Consider the following 17,114-nt stretch of genomic DNA (forward strand, 5'->3'; position numbering starts at 1 on the left):
GAATCCTTCTCGTCGCCGCCGGTTGTACGTAACCTAGTGTAATATGATATTAGTTGAATCGTGCTGTCCACTCCTATGGCAGTGTATGTACTATGCTGATGGTGGTGAAATGGGTTTGTTTTCAATCATAATACGATCACTGTTTTGATAATTTTTGAATGGATGTGTCTGCTTGTCGCACACTCCTCAACTACTTTCATTGATAGTATATATATAAACTGCTATGAATTACAATACTCAATACGGATTCAGAGTGCGTAATGTTGGCTTCCTACACCAGTCATTGAGAAGTGCAGTTTACTAGTGGGACAGCTAACACCACGTATGGTAGTACTGTCGCAGTAGCGAAACATTGACAGCAGCACGATTTGGTCAAAGTGACAAACATTTGAAGACATTCAGGTAATTAATCTTTATTAAATTAACAAAAACAATTATATTGGAAGTGTTTGCTCGTGTAGTGACAACATATATAATTATTGCGGAAATGTAAAGTTGCAGCGTACGAGACTTAAGTTTCATCCGTACTGTTAAATGTGTATAAGTTTGTTAAATTATCGATACAAGAACAGGATTTGTGAGACGTGTCAGCGCAACGGTTCCAAAATGTAGGGAATACTTTCAAAAATACGAAACAATAAATGATGAAATAATGTAGTCCTCCATTTTGAATCACATACACTTTCGAGAAATTGCAAGCATGGGTCTATGTTACGCGTAGGTGTTGGTAACAAGGGTCGACATTTTTCCCACTGTTGTGGTACGTCCGGAGACAAAGTTGCAATGCTTCACTCAGTTGGTCTCTTTCAGTCGTAGTGTGGCGTTGGCATTTAGAGTGTGTTTTACCGGTGTGAGGAATATACACGAAGTGGGATATTTTTCGTGGTTTAATGTGAATTTTCGCTGTCGTACAAGGTATTGTAACTTTTAATTGTGCTAATAATATAAGGGAATTGTGACAAGAGATTTATGAAGTGAAGTTAGTTGTTTTTGAAAAGCAAATTTTACATTTGCCGGGGCCGACTGCATTGTCGTGCGCGTTTCACACTGAAGGTAGAGCACGATCGGTGAATGTGGTTAAAATGGCGTCGAGAGCTTCCGCAATCATAAAGTTGGGCCCTGCTCAGAATCGGTGGTCGTGATGTTGGGAGGCCATTGTATTGTTTTATTGAAATGATGAAAAGCGGATTAACAAAAATGTTTGAAACCGCTTCTGTCGCGAAAAGTATTTCTTTTCACTGCGACTACCCAAAGTCAACTAGACGCCATTCAAAAGCTGCCTATGGACAGCGTACATTTTGCTGTCTCTGACATTTTTGAGCTGGTGTTACGGAAAAAACAATATGTGATCGCATGTGTATTTCATGGGACTAATACGTGGAAAAGTATAAAGCGTAGACATTTTGTTTCATATTTCGCTGAAAAAGTATTTTAACTCAGAAATAGGGAAGGTTTTTATGGGTTTATACAACATATAGATCAGCAGTGAATTGAATCTAAAATGAATCTTAGAGCTGTAAAAAGTTCAATTGTCATTTGTCTTTCAAATTTTCATATAGAAGATAGACAAATCCGTGCGGTGTGCTTAAATCAGTAGGATTTTGAGCAATAGATTCAAATATTCAAAGTATTATACTGTGACATAGTAGTTCCAACAGCAAATGCCCAAAAATAATCGAAGTGTATTATCGTTTTTACCTCATTTTACACCGGTGTAATACAAAAAGATAGACTGTGTCGTTTGAGCGAGTACTGGTGTAGTGTAAGGTTAAAAACGAAAATGCTAGCTAGCGGGCCACTACGAATAATTGATAATAAGGGTTCGATAAAAAATAAATAGAATATGTACAGCGTTGCCATTAAGACTTCCATTAGGGAAACATGCTGATCGAACAAAAAAATGTTCAGTAGGGCTAACAGGCTGTAAACAAACTCTAGTGTTTTTCCTCCAAATCTAGTATAGTTTTAGTGCATGCTTCTTTGCAATTGTTTCTATTAAGGATAACAATGTGGACTAAGTCAAATATTTTGTTTGATTTGCATATCTAGTTGATTGCATATATAATTAAATCAAGTGTAGGTATCCAAGCGAATAGGTTCGAACATTGGGATCTGCTGTCATTTTCCAACTTAGCCGGTGATCTCACGTGACACCTCACTTGCTTAGTGATTTTTTTTTACGAACAACATGGACAATAGGGTAGGACAAAAATTAAATTGCAGCTCCGAGCAACTTTTTGGTACCATTTTATGTCGAAATTCAAAATGGAGGATTAAAAATGGCCGACATTTTTATCTAAATATGAGTAAATGTTCAAGTACAAAAATTTAATGGTTTCAGTCCTAATAACTAATAACATTGATAATGTTGATTTGAGCGCATTGGGATGTTTGGGTGTCAAAATGTTGTACCTTATATGAGAATAGATGTTTTCAGTCACTTCCATATATGTATATTGAAATATTGTACAAAATGGTTAGAAAATTTTTATTACCAACTCTGTACGACTATTATCCAATTAATGTCCGATGTACAAATTTCTCAAAGAGTGGAAAATAGTTTATTTCTAAATTATTGAAATTAAGCCGATTATGCGACGAATTGCATGGAGTTAAATTCGACAACAAGCTTGCTTGTAAATTCCAGTAACGAAAAAATGGATATGACAAAAATACGAAATCAAGGAAATTCACTAAAATTCTTAGTTTTATTTGAATTGTTGGATCGATGATTTGTCTAATGTACATTATTACGATGAAACTTCCAGTAAAATTCTTTTGTACTTTGTTAGGGCTTTTTTATATTGTACGACATTCAATTAGCAAGGAGCTGGAAGGTACTCAAGGAAGCGCAAGGGTGTGAAAGAAGAAAGTTTAGATTGGCATTAACCGCTAAGTAACTTTGTGCTTGTCCGGGCATGCCGCAGACTCAAGCGATTTGCAGTCGATAAAAATGCCAAAACATCCTAACTCCTGCGGTAGAAGCAAAGGGTTAAGTCGTCGGGAAACTGTAGGCTTGCTCAAATGACCCTATTCCATGCTTTCCTAAACTTTCTTCCTTCACATTATTGCTATTCCTTGAGTACTGTGGTTCCTAAAATAGAAAATACTGCATACCTTCCATTCCCTTGCTAATTGAATGTCGATACAACATAAAAAAGAAAAAAAAAATGACTCACTCTCAGTCGTAAATAAAAGAAAAGAAAAAAAAACAAACTTGGTTAGGACATGCTTGTACAGCTTCCTAGTATAATTTTGAGCAACCATGTTTTTTTTTGTCATGCTTGCTGACATACTACGATTGAAAACCTTCTCTCATAAAAATTCGTCAAGCTGGAATGTGCGCCAATCTGAAGATTTTGGCTAAATCACGGCCGGAGATCCCAGTATTTGTTTGACCTACTCTACTAATTTCCGCTCATAGTAACCAGTCATATGTTCCACTTCTAGGTTTTTTTTGTATTTCAAGATCATACGCTAGCGGAAACGTTTAAGCATTCAAAATCGATTTAGGAAATTCGGAACCTATGGCGATCATTTCCGTTGACCACGTTAGTTTTCAATATGAGTGAAAATTTTTTTTACATCTTTCGCTTCCCATCTTTGATAACTTTTTAATGCGTTTATGAATCCCATTGAAATTTTTATCACTGAATACACAATTCTTTCTGATCAAAATTCTGTATAGTGCTTGGTGCTACGACAACCAGAGGTGCTACAGTAATTAAACGTGCGAGTCCAAATTTTAAAGTGAAAACTTTATAATCGGTGTCCGTTTCCGCTTAACTAAGGATTACTCAAAAACGGGTAAATTTGCTATGAAAATCACAATTCTTCCAGGAGTCGCCCATTGCGGCGACTCCTGGAAGAATTATTTTGTAAAACTCGATTTCCCAAACGAAATCCCATGTAAACTTTAAACCGTTGGCGCAAAATATGGATCCACCGATTGAGCTTAGAATTTGTAGTTATTCTAGGACCCAAATGGAACCCATAACGTTGCAAGTCAAATTTTTTGGCGCTGATATATACAGTTTACTTGAATCTTCATGCCTAGAACGGAATTTACTGTACAAAATCTACGACATATAGCATGACTTGAGCTATTCGGTATTTTTTTTGGGAAGTTCAAGTAAGCAGAACACAAAGAATTTCTTGACTCACCCATCAGTCTACTACATCCGGTCTAGAAACGGCATCTGCCCGCCAAGCCGATTTGATTTTTTTCTCAGAATTTCGTTTTCCTTGATCCAAAATCATTGTAGATGGAAAACTCTGTTATATATTAAACATTTTTGTACACTCCCGGCCCGGTCAAACCATTCGTAAGTCTGGTCGGAATACTGCTGAATTTCATCTCAAATACAGCAACCGATTTGGAAACCGATTGAGTCGGACAGGTTTGTTGGATTTGAGCTGGAATCTATACTGAATTCATGCAGGTTTCCGAACATATTTCTGAAAAGTTTGGCGAGGCCACTCTTATAAATTTATTATTTTATTATTATTTCTACATTTGAAACACTTTACCATAGTGGTTGTTATATATACTGCGTTCACACAACAGAGTTAAAACACGTTACAATAATTAGCAACAAGAAAAATGTCACGTTTTAACTCGTAGTGTGAACGTAGTATTTTACTGCGTTCACACAACGTGTTAAAACGTGTTTTAACGCTATCTTGATCTCGCTCCGAACCGTTTTAGAATTAGAGCGAGAATAATTGCGTATAGAGCCTTCCAATCGTTTTCGGTGCGAATAATTTAATTGACGCGTCCTACAATGTGAATTATCCGGGCTCAATCTGTTGCCATTAGCAACGAAAAGGGTGAAAAAAATGAACTCGACAAACAAGGTGTTTTCACATATTTATTTTATTCGTATATTTTGTTTTGTATCGAGTTTATGTACACAATTTTCATGCGTGTGACTATCTCATGATATAAATTGCGTTCTAAATCTGCGACAAAAAAAATATGATGCGTCTCCTTCGGAAGAGCGCGGACAATACCTTGTAGTAAAAAGATTGCCATCGTGGTCCCTTCGACAGAAATCGTAGAGTTGATCTGCTCGATTTTATAGAAGCTTTCAATTCAGGATCCTCCTTAAAGAAATCCTGGAAAATTCAGGCATTGAGCTTTGCATAACTATGAAATAATTCTGTCATTGGTTTGAAAATACGGGTTATGAGACTTTTTCCCAGATTGTCCGCTTTAAACAGAAGATTTAAATACATGTTTGGGTTGAAAATCAGCCTTCAATTTCGTATTCAAGTAGATGTCACTGGATTTACGAGCCATAAATCCCTTTATTTATGTTTCCTTTATGTGTACTTTTCATGACGCTTACCATGAAGTGCCGATAGCTTTTTGTTTCATCATTTTGTTTTCTTCGACATTTGTCTGTAGTGAATGGATTTCATTGTACTTATGCAAAAGGCATAAATTGCTGGTTCAACATATGGAACCAATGAATATGAACACTTTCTTAAGCTAAACCTTTCCTAGCCCAACAGCGACTTGTTTATAATACAAATTAATGGCAGACATTTCTAAATGATTCTTCTAACCTAAAAAGTTATGTACAGTACCTACTTTGCCGGACTTGACTGTCGAGACATGCGCACACAATCGTCAATACAAACAACATCAAGCGGTAACATGACTCTCTTGGATGCCGGCTATTGACGATCGTGTGCGGCCATACAGCCATAGCTGCTTGCATAGTTGGCTGTTTTCCTCGTATGGGTGCTAATATGCATAGTCAGCGGTTTACTGTGGTATAGTCGCCATGCTTGTGTTCTACATGCCACCGGCACTGGTCGGCTTGAAGCTGCAAAGTTACACTTTCAGTTTAATTTTACTGAAAAGCATTCGTGACATTTTTCGTTGTTCGGCATTGTATATTCTTCTATTTCAATAGACATCGCTGCCGAAAACATTGAATTATATTGGATAAAAAAAAATTTGAGGTTTGAGGCGTCATCATAAAGTTAGAAATACACGATTTCTGTCCGTTTTGCTTGAAGCAAAACTGAGTCAGCTTCCAGCCACTGTCAAAATGTATGAATTGACAGCGGTTAAGCGGTTATATACCTTTTTTGTTTTTTAAAAAATCGATTTTTTTCACTTTATCTGGAAGTCTAACTCTTTGTTGAGAATATTTTCGCAATTTTTTATAGAAATCTGAGAAATAGATCGAAAGTTACAGCGCTTCGAAGCTCGCTTCGTCTATTAAGAGCAGTGGCTTAACTTGAAATTACTCTTGAACTCTATTATAACGAAAGGTCTTTTTTCCACAAGTGGTTTTTCCGTGGTCACAATTCCTTTTTATGCATATATTTTTATTTTGCGGATGAGAATTTTTTGATACAATATTTAGAGCTTAAATCTGCGATTTTTTAGGAATAACTTTGCAGACTGCAGGGAAAATTTATTATTTATTCAAATAATCTTACGAGGAATACTCATATAAGAATGGAATTTTACGATTTTTGGGATATGGGGTTTTGGGGTCAGGTAAAAACAGTCTCTCTCCTACATTGTCAGCTATCAACACTCCTTGAAATGTTTATGAGGCAAAATTTAGTTCCCACAAGACTGTTTTTTTGTTCTTGTAAAGGATGAAAACCACAGTAGTAGGAACAATTCACTAATATATTTTGATCCAGTAATACATTACTGTAAGCAAGAATCAACCATACCAGGCCACACTTAATGGGATTATCGGCAAAAGTTTAGCAGGTCTAGCAGAATTAGATAAAACTGAGTGATGTTATTGTGAAACGGCCCGCTTCCTGTTTTATTTTAATTCAAAACATGTACAATTTTTGACGGATATTTCAGGAATCAAAATCAAAATATAGCAAGTCTCTTTCTTTTTTCTACGTCGGTCACTAATTTCGCCAATCGTGTACTGAACTCCACTAAACTACCTTATTTTTCACTGAAGTTATTGCGAATCTTTTCTTAAATCCACATTGTGACTTTTCAGCCATGCGTCGCCTGGCCGTGCGTTGCATTACGCGCCCATCTAATTTGCATCAGTGAGAGTGAGAAAACGGGTTGAAGATTTGCTTTTGTTTCGATCGCACTCGATTGTTTCCCATATAGCAACAACTGGACGAAATGCTAGATTACACTAAGGTTTTTTAAGCGGTTTTTTTGCGCGGTATTTTTAACGCGGTTTTGAAATTTACGCGGTTTTTATTTACGTTTTAATTTACGCGGTATCCATTAACGAGGTTCCCAATAACGCGGATTCTTAAATTTACACGGTCTTCATTTACGCGGATTTCATTTTCGCGGTTTTCATTTACGCGGCCTGTATCCCCGCGAAAAAAAAACCTGAGTGTATCTCGAAATAGACAATATCATCACTAGTTTTTCAGTAGGAAAGTATGGACAAAGTTTTTTTTATCGTGAATTAATTGGTTTTTAACCCATTATACCCTAGTGTATTAAATTTCATACCCAAAAACATCCACCTTTCCATGCGTATATTTACTGTACAATTTTCTCATCTTCCCAGTTAAACTCATTCCGGAACCGGTTCGGATTTCTGAATGGAGTCATTATGGATTCCAAATCAAATGCAATAACCATAATGACTCCATTCAGGATTCCGAATCAAATTCCGAATGGTTTGACCGGGTTACTGTTTTGTTATTGTACGTTGCATTGGAAATGCGCCTTTCAATCATTTTGATGCGACGAATTGAATTGGCGTGTTCGTTTATAAATCCCAAGAAAAGTCGAAAAACATACATTATCCTAGTTTAATGTGTGGAAATTAGCTAAGTTAACTGTTAAATAAACTGACTAAAAATGATTCTCCCAAAGTTTCAAGTTTTCGTATATTTTGTTTACAATCAATTTTTTTGCACTAAATAGTAATACATTTTTTAACGTGTCCTTCATCTTCTAACAAAAGCATTGCGACGAATTGCGCGCCAAATATTTAATGCCGAATTTTGCGGCGAACAAAATAATGTGGTTTTTGTTTGAGGCGAAACTGAGTCAGTTCCTAATCCCAACTGCTATCAAAATGAATGAACTGACAGCGGTTGGGGTTAGAACCTGACTCAATTTCAGGTTCAAGCGAAATTGCCATAAGCGACGTGTCTCTTTGGAAAAGCATATTACACCAGTTGGAAAAATGCATCTCGAATGTCTTTGTGTGATATTTGTCAATTTTGAGCATTTTATTTATGATTTGAACCGTGTAAAGTTATGACAAATGATGACTGAAAAGTAAGCATATATTTCATTCAATTTTGCTTTAGGGAATTAGTGTTAATGACTGTGCAACTTCCGAATTCTCAGTATTCCGTACTGGATTACTGCAAATCCGGTAATTACGTTGTCAATTTGACAATTTCAACTGCTGAATTTGCAGCAAAGCGAATCTGCTAAACTGGGTTCAATTCAAATTACCGATCTTTCGGCATCTTGGATTGCTAAAACTTTCTGCTGATGAAAATTCAGCAAAATTTTGCTGAAATCGACGACTAAATTTTGGTGTGTATGTAGTGTGGTTAACTCCAACGCACAATGTTTAAAAAATGTGTAATAAGGATTTACATGAAACTCTTTAAGCTCACTGGATTGTCAATCAGGTTAAAGCCGTTTTTTAATAAACCAATCAGTCAACATTTTTGACATTACCTTAGTTCGAATCGCTTTCAAAATTGAACAAATTATAAAGAATCTCGCGAAATTGTCATTTTTTTCTTTGATGGCGTCATCAAGCAATGGTCTATTGTAAACAGTGTTCGACAGAATGGGTTAAGAACCGCGATTTATCGTATACAGTCGTGATTCGTTGGTTGGGTCATAGCCTCTGTCCAACTATCGAATTTGTTTAACTAGTTGGAACGATTGACGGATGTCAAAAACTGGTACAAATAATAGTTTCAATGCATCTGTTCATATTTCTAACTGTTATCAGTTTGATTGTCAAAGTGAATTTGACTTTAAGAAAATTTTTGGTTGGACAATTAGGCTGTGCACGCTAACGAAGTCGACATAAATTTGACTTTTACTGTGAGCTGTGTTTACCACAGCTCACAGTAAAAGTCAATTTATGTCGACTTGCTAGTCGACTTCGTCAGCGTGCACAGCCTAATAGTTCAACTAAAAAACGGTTTATTTAAAAAGGGTCTAACCAGCGAATCATAACGGTAGTAATGATCGTCTTCAATCGGTTTCTTCGATTTATACAAGTTAGAAAAAGTTCAATGGCGAGTATTAGACTGCATGAGGTAAGTCAGCAAATACAACACGAGCAAACATTTCCTGGTAGCCGGGTCAACAAAAACTGCAGGTTTTTCATATCCTTTTCACATTATAGTAAACATGTCAGAGAAACAGGGGAATCGTGGAGGCCGTAACCGGGCCCGTGGTTTTGCAGCGGCTGGCCATGGCGGTGGAAACCCTCGTGCCAATAATCATGGCGGAGGGGGCGGTCGTGGTGGTCAGAATAGTGATGGTGGACAGCAACGACAGCCACCGCCGCCATCGCAGGCATGGCCATCCTTGGGACAATCGGCGCCACCGACTCAATCACAGAGCCGTAAGCAGCAGCAGCCTTCTGGATCTTCACAACAACGTCCGCAACCAGCGCAGCAACACTATCCAGCCCTAGTGCAACAACAACACCCGGTACAACCGCAACAACCACGCCCGGCGCAACCGCAGCAGCAACGCCCGACACAACCGCAGCAAAAAACTCCTGCTGAATCACAAGCAGCGGATGTTTCCGTGACTCCAGCACATCGTCCACAAAGAGGATCTACTGGTGAACCAGCTGCTGGTGGTCGGGGAGCGATGCGTGGCAGGCGCTTTATTCCGGACGTTCTCCGCACGCGACCCATTGATTGTCAAGTGACGAAACAGGGTAAATCAGGCAAACCGACTTTGCTTACTACGAACTATTTCCGCGTTACACGAAAGGAAAATGAGTCGATTTTCCAGTATCGAGTTGATTTCAATCCCCCGGTAGAAACGGACAGGACAATGAAATCGCTGATTTACAATCTGAAGCCAGTACTCGGGGGATATCTCTTCGACGGTACCCAACTGTTCACTAGACACAAACTACGCAGTGAAGAAGTGGAGTATCCCACCAAGGATAATACTACCAATCAAGAGTACATAATAAAACTTCGAAAAGTTGGTACTGTTGACGGTACCAACGAGATGGCTTTCGTGATTTTCAATTTGATCAATAGGAAAGCGATGAGCGGGTTGAAGCTTCAGTTAATTGGTCGAAATTTCTACGATCCTGAAGCAAAGATAACTATTAATCAATACGGAATAGAGCTCTACCCTGGCTACATTACAAGTATTCGGCAGCATGAGCAAGATGTTCTTATGTGTGCCGAATTAGCCCATAGAGTTATGAGAGTAGATACCTGTTATGCACTATTCAGGCAGTGCCAGAATCAGGGAGGAAGCAACTATAAGGACAACTATAAAAGACTGGTTCTTGGATCAGTGGTGATGGCAAATTATGGAAAAGGCAACACTTATACGATCAACGATGTGGAATTCAACACGTCACCGGAGAGTTCTTTTGCGACATCGAACGGGAATATAACTTTTCTACAATATTTCAAAGAACGCTATAATATCGTTATCCGTGATCCTAGACAGCCCATGCTGGTATCTCGCTCGAAACCAAGAGACATCCGAGCTGGTAGGCCCGAATATATTTACTTGGTTCCAGAGTTGGTTCGTGTAACGGGCATCACCGACGATATGCGGAAGAATTTCAAGTATGTTTTCAGAATCGAGCATCTGTAATGTGTAACATGATTCACATTTATTATTGAATTTCAGTTTGATGCGAACACTCGCCGATCATACTAGATTGACTCCGGATAAGCGGATTGAAAGGCTAGAAGTGTTTAATCGACGTTTGCAGCAATCAAGTGAGAGTGCCGAAGTTTTCAAGTTTTGGAAAACAGAGTTAGATCGTCGACTAGTAGAAGTAACCGGACGCATCCTTTCGCAAGAAGCTATACTGTTTAGTGATATAAACAAGTATGTGTCCATCAAAAGTGTTAAGTCATTGAATTAACCTCTCTTTTCGTCCACAGTGGCATTCCGGCCGGTGAAACAGCAGATTGGCAGATGGTGTTCCGCAACACCGAAATGCATGTTACCGTCCCGCTCACAAATTGGTACGTAATTGTACCCAGCGGATCGGAGAAATTGATGGCTGATTTCTTAGGTAGCCTAAGAGAGTCTGCAAAGGGTATGCGGTTTCAGGTACAGGATCCTCAAAGGATATCTATTGCGAATGATTCCCCTGCAGTGTACGTTGAAAACCTCGGTCAAGTTATCCAAAAGGATCCTCAGCTGATTATGTGTCTGGTCAGCAATGATAAGGCTGATCGTTATGCAGCCATCAAGAAGAAATGCTGCGTAGACCGGGCAGTGCCGACGCAGGTCATTAAAACCAGGACAATTACTCCGAAGGGTGGCAATTTACGAACATTGCTGTCCGTAGCGACTAAAGTTCTAATACAAATCAACTGTAAACTTGGAGGTATACCGTGGATTTTAAAAAATCCATTAACATCGGTAATGATTATAGGATTTGACGTGTGTCATGACACAAGGGATAAAAGCAAATCGTTCGGGGCATTGGTTGCTTCAATGTATGGCGGTACAACAAAACACCCCAGATTTTTCTCAACAGTGAACCACCATTCTAGTGGTGAAGAGCTGTCAAATTTTATGGCACAAAACGTCATGAAAGCCTTACATTCATATAGAGGTGAATTTGGTTCGTTGCCTCAACGAATTATTATCTATCGAGATGGAGTTGGCGAAGGACAAATGAATTATGTCTTCGAGCATGAGGTTGGTGCAGTAAAAGAAAACTTGAATCGTGCCTACAAGGATAATCCGACAAACCCGCGTTTCACATTCTTCGTTGTTAACAAAAGAATTAACACTCGTCTGTTCAACCAGAAACGTAACCCAGTGCCGGGTACAATTGTAGATGATGTGATAACGTTGCCGGAGCGGTGAGTATTCAGTTTTCTATTTGCTTAGGAACTTATTTTCATTCGAAACTTTCCTATTTCAGCAATGATTTCTATTTGATTTCACAAAGCGTTCGTCAGGGTACCGTATCGCCGACATCGTACAACATCCTGTTCGATAATTCTGGCCTGAGTGCCGATAATCTACAGGTTTTAACCTACAAGCAGACCCATTTGTACTACAATTGGTCCGGTACGGTGGGTGTTCCGGCGGTTTGTCAGTACGCTCATAAATTGGCATTCCTCACTGGACAGTACTTGCATCAGGCACCAAATCACTTGCTGGAGAAAAAGTTGTATTATTTGTAACTGGTTTATATTTTTTCAACCTTCAAATTTTGTTTTATGAAAACTATAAGTGAAGAATATATATATATGTACTTGAGATAAGTACGCAAAATTACGTGTATTCGTTAGGTATAACTAGCGGGGAGTAGGAGACTGAATAGAGCGCCATAGGTCCAATTCGAAGTAGCGACGAATATTGTCGTTCGGGTAATATTTAAATAAAAACTAACTACTTTTTAGTTGAAATTTTTGTGAATCAGTTTTCCGTGTAGTCAGTTACAGCGCATATTCGTTAGTTGGGTCACGACTGCGCCCCAACTAGCGAATCGTATCCGTTAATTGGGGCAACTGACAGCTGACAACAATTACCCAAGGGAAACGCTGATTTTTTGTTTTCTTTCATAAAAAAACAAATATTTTACAATTCACAAAAGTTGGCTGTTTCCTTCCAGTTTAAAATTGTTTTTTTGTGACAAAGTATGTCATTAGTGTTCTTTTTACCATCAATTATTTTTTGATGAATTCCTTCACATAAAACAAGAAATGGATACACCGTCGGGAAAAAGCCGATAAAGCACAAACATACTACGTTGCCACTAGCTAAAAAAGATTGTATAATGTGATTGAATACATCAGAGATGACCTTCAAAAGTTACTAAACTAATGTCTCTGCGACACAAACTAATTGATGCTGAATGGAAGAAGCGAAATATTTAACACATTTATTTCACTAAAATCATTCCGAAATATGAATTCAAAAAATAAAATTCCATTGAATTTCAAAGTATGATTTTTTCTGGATCGCCACAGAAATCAGCCAACGAAATCAATGACATTCAAACGTCAATCAGTTTTTGACTTTCAGTTTTGACATAAGAGTGTCTTTTAGTTGGGGCATGCCCCAACTAGCGAACACCCAACTAACGAATTTGCGCTGTACAATTATACTGTAATTGACCACACGGAAAACTGATTTATGGAAACTTCAACTGAAAAGTAGTTGATTTTTTTTATTTCGACTAGTAGATATCTGAACGAACAGAGATTTTATTGAAAACAACTATCTAACGCTGTTGTTTTGCTACTGTCAACCTCAGTCTGGACACGAATGCCTCAGCTTGGACATGACCATGTTCGGCAGCGTTTTATCGAGGGTATGCCTCAAAGCCTCTTAGCTCAAAGCGAGCAAGAGAGTGTGTTTGTAAAAGAATGCGAAGAGTTGTAGTTTTGACAAACACATAACAGAATCAAGACAATCTGCACATACACCTTGTTGCACATGTGTGAACAATAAAATAAGTGGTGACAAACGCCCTGAAAACTGCGAAAAGGCTGAAAGTAATTTAAATTAATAATAATATAAACTTCTAAAAGGGCACAAGCAATCCTTTTGTGTTAATTTCATTTTTCATAACATCTTTTTCGGGAAATGATACAATGTTTACTCAATATCAATCCTGTCAAAAACCAAAACACACATTGGCAATATTTCAGCTATTATACTGGAAAATAATAATGTGCAATGAATTATTCCGCACAGCTGAACAGTCAGTAGAATTTTTCAACTGATAGTTCAGCAAAGTTGGTTTAATTTACTCCATTTAAGCGATATATTTTCCGAGTTTCAGAAAAAAAACGTCACTTCTACTGAGATCTCGGGAAAAGTTTTTTTTAGCTGAGTGCTGTGTAAAACTTGGTAGAAGTTGCGAAAAACGTTGGGATTCGGTAGAACAAAATATAGTGCGTAGAAATGTGGTGTCTTCGAGAAAGTTGTAGGTTCTATTATTTTGAATATATCTTCTGAAGATGCGAACGTTGTCAGTTTCATTTAATGTTATTTTATCTAAGGAAATCTTTTATTCTTGCTTTGTTTTACCACAATTCGGGAAACAGTTTCATTTAAAGTTATTGGACCGCATTTCTTGCAATAAAATGAAAATATCGTCTATGTAAATGTTATTGCGTTAAAATGACATGAAAATGAAATATTCAAACCTGCTATTGTACAGTTCCGTGTCATCGTCGTGGTCGCTGCCTTCATATTTCACGATCAGATGTTCTTCCTTGTTTCTTGTCCTTACGGGTCTAGAGTGGGGGCTTGCTCAGTGGTTGAACTGGCTGTTGATTTTGAGAGACTTGACGCAGCAATTTTGTACGGCAGGGTTTGTAAGAGGAAATGGGCTAAGTCACATTCTCACCATAAAAACGCCATTGAAATTAGTTATTGGAAAAGCGTTTCGTGTTCCTCTCATCAGAATCCGACACTAACCTAGTGACAGGACTAATCAAGCACCTGATTCACGCTAGCTCCGAAAGCATAATCTGTGTTTCTGAGCACACATTGGCCCCTTTTCCTCACATGTTTAATTGGATTTTCTGAAGTACTGCAGTCTTTGTTGATGTGTAGAAATTTCATGAACATCTTATGTTCTCAGTATGCTTCTTCGAAATATTTCTTAGAAATTCACAAAGAGCCTGTTTTAGTGACTTTCGTAAGACAAAACCACTACTTTGATTTTTTAAATTTTCGGTACACATTTGAAAACCTCAATTAATTTTTTCGTTAAGATATGGTTGAATGAGGAATCTGAATAAATTGGCACATTTTCCGTGCGGTGACGGGGATTTGTTTCTTGTCGTGTCTTATCATTTCTCTGAACGGAAGAAAAGCAGAAGAATATGGGAAAGAATTAGAATTGGAAGATAAGAAAAAATAACGGCGCAAAAACTAGCAGCACGTAATACAAATTCACGAATAGTTCAAAATGTGTCACTGGGTTTCAGCTGAGACGACACATGCGAATAGCAAAAAATCGAACGTCAAATACAGCCGCCAGGGGGCACTTTCAAAGGCAGCCAGTCCATTGAAAATATGTGAGGCAGAAAGAGTAGCTATGAGAGACGAAAGATAAAACGAACAGAAAAAAAAGAAAGTGAAAACATCTATCCGCACGTCATGTTCCAGAGATTCAACTGTCTGAACACAGTTTCAAATATGTAAGAGCAATCGAAAGCTCGCATTACGTGACAGCCCGGTGGTTGCACATCAGATGGCATGAAGTTCGGTAGCCGGATTCACAAAGATCACATGAAAATGACTCAGCACGCTGATTATTAGCCATGTGATAGTTGAGTTTGCAGTTGCCGGTTAAAGTCCTGATCAGCATGTCGCGGTGGTTTTTCCAATAATCCAAGAGGTTTTTATAACCATGGTATTTGGAAAAATGCAAAAGGTTCTTTTTCTCACAAAAGCTTTTGTTTGACGACAGGTTTGTATAGATTTCGTCAAATATGTGCAGTACTTGGATAAAGCCCAAGACATGATCGCTTTCTTTATCAAATACGTTGAAATTGGCAAAGCAAGTCCAGGACCAAAGAAGTCAATTTCTACGGCGCCTTTGGTTAATGCGACATCTTATTCATTCTCAGTAACTACGAAGTAGAGGGGTTTCCGGACGAGGTTAACAGCATTGACAATGCTGAGTTCTTCATTTTGAGCTTGGTGTGCGATCACTACCTTAAACGATGAGGTATCCGAGCTAGGCGTCTTAACTTAACTGACAATCGGAGCAGAAATTATAAATTTTGCCGGACAAGTCCTGTTGAAGAGCCGATTGTACTCCAGGCATAATCGAGAAAGTTATTACTTGGAATACAGTGCAGTTGTACTTAATGAATGAGACTGTTCCAATTCCAGTTCACGGCATTTGTGACCACAAGCGTATCCGGCTAGATCAAAAGGGTTCCTGTGGCAAAGATCAATAACCGGCAGTATGTATGAACGTGATAGTGCTTCTTTTTCAGATGTATATATAGGTGTTTGATGTTTAGAAGACCCTTAAGAGCAGCAGTTGTTGCGCCATGTTCGTCTGTACTACTAACCGTAACATCTCTTCACGGAAAACCGATTGATCACAATTTCAACCAAAAAATTAGTTGATTTTTTGATTTCGACTAATTGATATTTGAACGAGCTAAGTTTTTGCTGAAAACCATAATCCAGCGCTGTTGTTTAGATGCTGTCAGTCTTAGTCTGTACACAAACGTTTAAGTTTGGTACAAAACTTGAAAAGCCTACCTGTGTTAAAGCTTCAAGCGCTTGTCTCAGCTTGTAATGTTTGTTTCATTCCGGACACAATCGCATATGCTGTTACACTACAGTTTCAGCCAGAACACACACATAAAGAAAACTCAACTGACCTGATTGTTGAACTAAATTAGTTCATCGTAAAATACAACATAGGTTATTTCAAACGTTTTGTTTCAACGACCGATGCAGGAAGGTATGTAATTAAATTGTTGAAATACTCCGGAGACCAGGAATTCACACTTAAATATTGAGTTATGTTTCTCATAATGTTATCCTTTTATGAACTGCGGTCTTAAAAGAGACGAAATGGCCAAAAGTATTAAGGACTGTTGGTAATTGATAGATGATAATTATCATATTGCATATAACAAAATTTGTTAATTGAATTTTTACGATATAATCAACTAAATCCGAAATACAAAGATTTTGACAATTATCGACGATAATTTCAACCTTCAGTAGTATATATGTATTGAAACAAAATGTCAATCAAATCCATTCCCTTATTGAAATATCTAAAGGAAACTAGTTAAAATCGACAATGAGGTCAGTTGATTTTCTGTTGTTGGAGTACCAGTTAATTGGCGTCCCTATCTCTACATACAGAGTTTGACAATAGGCAACATCGTTTTTCCACCGATTAATGGGGGTCAGTTTGACAACATCAAAATCGCTTGCA

General features: G+C 37.9%; 2 protein-coding genes across 3 annotated transcripts in view; both read left to right on the plus strand.

The window, feature by feature from the left end:
* The first annotated feature begins 243 nt into the window (after positions 1-243).
* Positions 244-12,460, plus strand: LOC131693947 (protein aubergine-like). Of its 2 annotated transcripts, none has more exons than XM_058982236.1 (5): positions 244-402; positions 9,354-10,779; positions 10,844-11,047; positions 11,104-12,039; positions 12,102-12,460. In XM_058982236.1, the coding sequence occupies exons 2-5, from the start codon at positions 9,359-9,361 to the stop codon at positions 12,364-12,366; spliced, it is 2,826 nt and encodes a 941-aa protein (XP_058838219.1). In that variant the 5' UTR covers positions 244-402; positions 9,354-9,358; the 3' UTR covers positions 12,367-12,460. The 2 variants fall into 2 exon arrangements, with proteins under 2 accessions (XP_058838219.1, XP_058838220.1); XM_058982237.1 differs by lacking the exon at positions 244-402 and adding an exon at positions 9,146-9,264.
* Positions 782-17,114, plus strand: part of LOC131693946 (protein aubergine-like) — a 40,786-nt gene continuing 24,453 nt past the window's right edge. The window contains exon 1 of the mRNA XM_058982235.1: positions 782-915. The gene's annotated coding sequence lies outside the window, so the exon portion shown is untranslated. The remainder of the gene's footprint in view (positions 916-17,114) is intronic.

The sequence above is a fragment of the Topomyia yanbarensis genome, chromosome 3, assembly GCF_030247195.1.
Source record: "Topomyia yanbarensis strain Yona2022 chromosome 3, ASM3024719v1, whole genome shotgun sequence".
NCBI lineage: Eukaryota > Metazoa > Arthropoda > Insecta > Diptera > Culicidae > Topomyia > Topomyia yanbarensis.